This window comes from Sinocyclocheilus rhinocerous, unplaced genomic scaffold (genome assembly GCF_001515625.1).
Source record: "Sinocyclocheilus rhinocerous isolate Xijiao unplaced genomic scaffold, SAMN03320098_v1.1 scaffold2887, whole genome shotgun sequence".
Lineage (NCBI taxonomy): Eukaryota > Metazoa > Chordata > Actinopteri > Cypriniformes > Cyprinidae > Sinocyclocheilus > Sinocyclocheilus rhinocerous.
In genome coordinates, this window is record NW_015652397.1 from 97,326 (window position 1) to 99,840 (window position 2,515).

At 37.1% G+C, this 2,515-nt stretch overlaps 1 protein-coding gene across 1 annotated transcript in view; it reads right to left on the reverse strand.

The window, feature by feature from the left end:
* The window catches only part of afg2a (AFG2 AAA ATPase homolog A), a 58,989-nt gene that overhangs the window by 37,745 nt on the left and 18,729 nt on the right, over positions 1-2,515 (reverse strand). The window contains exon 12 of the mRNA XM_016520896.1: positions 27-153. Coding sequence (XP_016376382.1) covers positions 27-153 — 127 coding nt within the window. The remainder of the gene's footprint in view (positions 1-26; positions 154-2,515) is intronic.

Sequence of the window (2,515 nt, forward strand, 5' to 3'; positions counted from 1 at the left end):
GTGTGTGTGTGTGAGATCAGCCGTACCTTGTCAATCATATCAGGTCGGTTGGTTGCAGCAAGAACCGTGACGTCTTTTAGCTGTTCGATTCCATCCATCTCTGTCAGCAGCTGAGCTAACACTCGATCAGCGACGCCTCCCGCGTGACCAGAACTGAACGACACAAACCCTTCAATCAGCACATTAGAAACCCAAGACAGGCACAGATACTGTCCCTAGCAATAGTTGCTAGGGCATGTTGCTAGGGTGCTTTGGATGGTTGCTAAGGTGTTGATATGTAGCTGCTAGAGTGTTGCTGAGCAGTTGCTATGGTGTTCTGGATGGTTGCTATGGTGTTAACAGACAGTTCCTAACAGGGCTCTGAACCACTTCAAGGAACGAAAAGTACTTTAGTATTTTAATTTTGCAATCAACCAATCACGAATTAAAATAGTACGGCCTATTCAAATGTAACGCTGACGCATACAACGAATGAAACGCTCGTGCTCAGCTGTCAAGTCATCACACACAACATATGTTTGATAACTTGAAATCGCAGCCTGGTAATTATCAAAATAAAATACAGATAAAGAAACATATAAAAAGTTACACTGCTCAATTTAAATAGTCCGTACTACAATCTGTGCCATTAAGCGTTATGTGAAGGATGATGATTTACGTCGATAATGCGAGTGAAGTACAAAGCCTATAGTTTACATAATAAATAATAGTTTAGCATCCAGATACATCGCGAATATGGAAACATTGGATTCGTGCCGAGTGAGAGAGGTAGGCTTCAGTTTCACTTTAAATTATTTAGCTTTGGCTTGTTTATATAGCCTAATACTGTTAACTTTAGAGGATTTGTTGTGGAGAGAAGGGAACTAAACTAGCCTAGCTGTGTTTATAATGTTTGTAAACATTTTGCTTTATTTACCGGTATTTTAGCCTACTTTATTTCTGAATGTAATAATAAAATGCGACGTATAGCCTACGCGACTTATCTTTTTTCCTCTCAAAACACAATTTTATACAAGTAGCGCTTTTTTTTTTAAACCATGCAGCAAACATTTTTAAATATCTTTAAAAAATTCTTTAATTTCTTTAGTGTTGACAATTTTTCCTTTCATTTAATACATTTGGCCAAAATCTTGTTATAAACGATGATGCTGTATTGGCTATGACAATGGCATGATACCAGACTAAGGATTTTTTTTTTTGAGTAAAGAAAACATTGTACTTATTATTATTGGCAAAAAAAAAGTAAAAAATAAATAACATTATTAACCGGTACTTTGTCTACTCAAACCGGTTTCGGAACAGTAATAATACAGAAGTAACGCATGAACAGAAATGTTAAAATACTGATTCTGCTCGGAGTGAACCGATTGAAATTGTATTTTTCGTTTTTAAGCCCTGGTTCCTAATGTGTTCTGGGGTGGTTGCTAGGGTGTTGCTAGGCAGCTGCTGGTGTGTTTGGATTCTGCAGTAGCTCTGTTGGGTTTTGCTGAATAAGGTTTCAGATGAACTGATTCTGTAGACAGATCAATGTGTGTGTGTGTGTGTGTGTGTGTGTTCGTGATTGATTAAAGGTAAACACATTCATCAGTAAATCAATGTGTCATTCAGAACTCAATCCAGTAAATGCATTTCTGACTCAGCAGAACAAACCAGCTTTAGATTCACACTGAAGTGTGTGTGTGTGTGTGTGTGTGTGTGTGATTCTTGTCAGAAGCTTGAAACACTAGCCACTTTATTAATTAAACAAGCAAAGAGCCAAACAAATAAAAACATATTTTACAACTCAGTGTTTCATATTTACACAGACAGTCGTGCTGGAGCTCAAACACTAGACATCAGCACATTCAGCAGTGTTAAGAAAGGTTGAGAATCCCGTCACATCAGCTGCGACTTGATACAGACAATGAGTCTCGTTTACTAACGCTGCATATTACACATTCATTCAACTTTTTACCAAATATTTAAAACAACAACTGCCTAGCAACTACACAGTAACACCCTAGCAACCACATAGCAACACCCTAGCAACTGCCCAGCAACCACACATCAACACACTGGCAACCACATAGCAACACCCTAGCAACTGCCTGGCAACCACACAGCAATACCAGGGCTCGCAACATTTCAAAATCGCTGGTAGCCCTTCAGGCAGACATTCTTCAGATTTTGGAAGCCCAAAATCAATTTAAGTAGCCCGAATAAAAATTAAAAAAAAAGACATTGGCTGAACTTCGCTGCGGACAAATCAGCATGATTAAAAACTAGTAGCATATAGGGATTTAACGATTCACTCAACTCACGATGCGATGCGATGCACTATACTGATTTCACAATACAATTTTCTCACAATTTTTCTTTTTAACAAAATTAGATTTAAGTCAAATTATAAATGAAAAGGTGTCCTTTTATTATTTCTCCAACAAAATGCTGCACATTTCTTTGTGAAATTGAAATATGTCAAATAATAAAACTAACTTGAAATTTTTAAACAAATCCCAAATCAAATAATTAAATA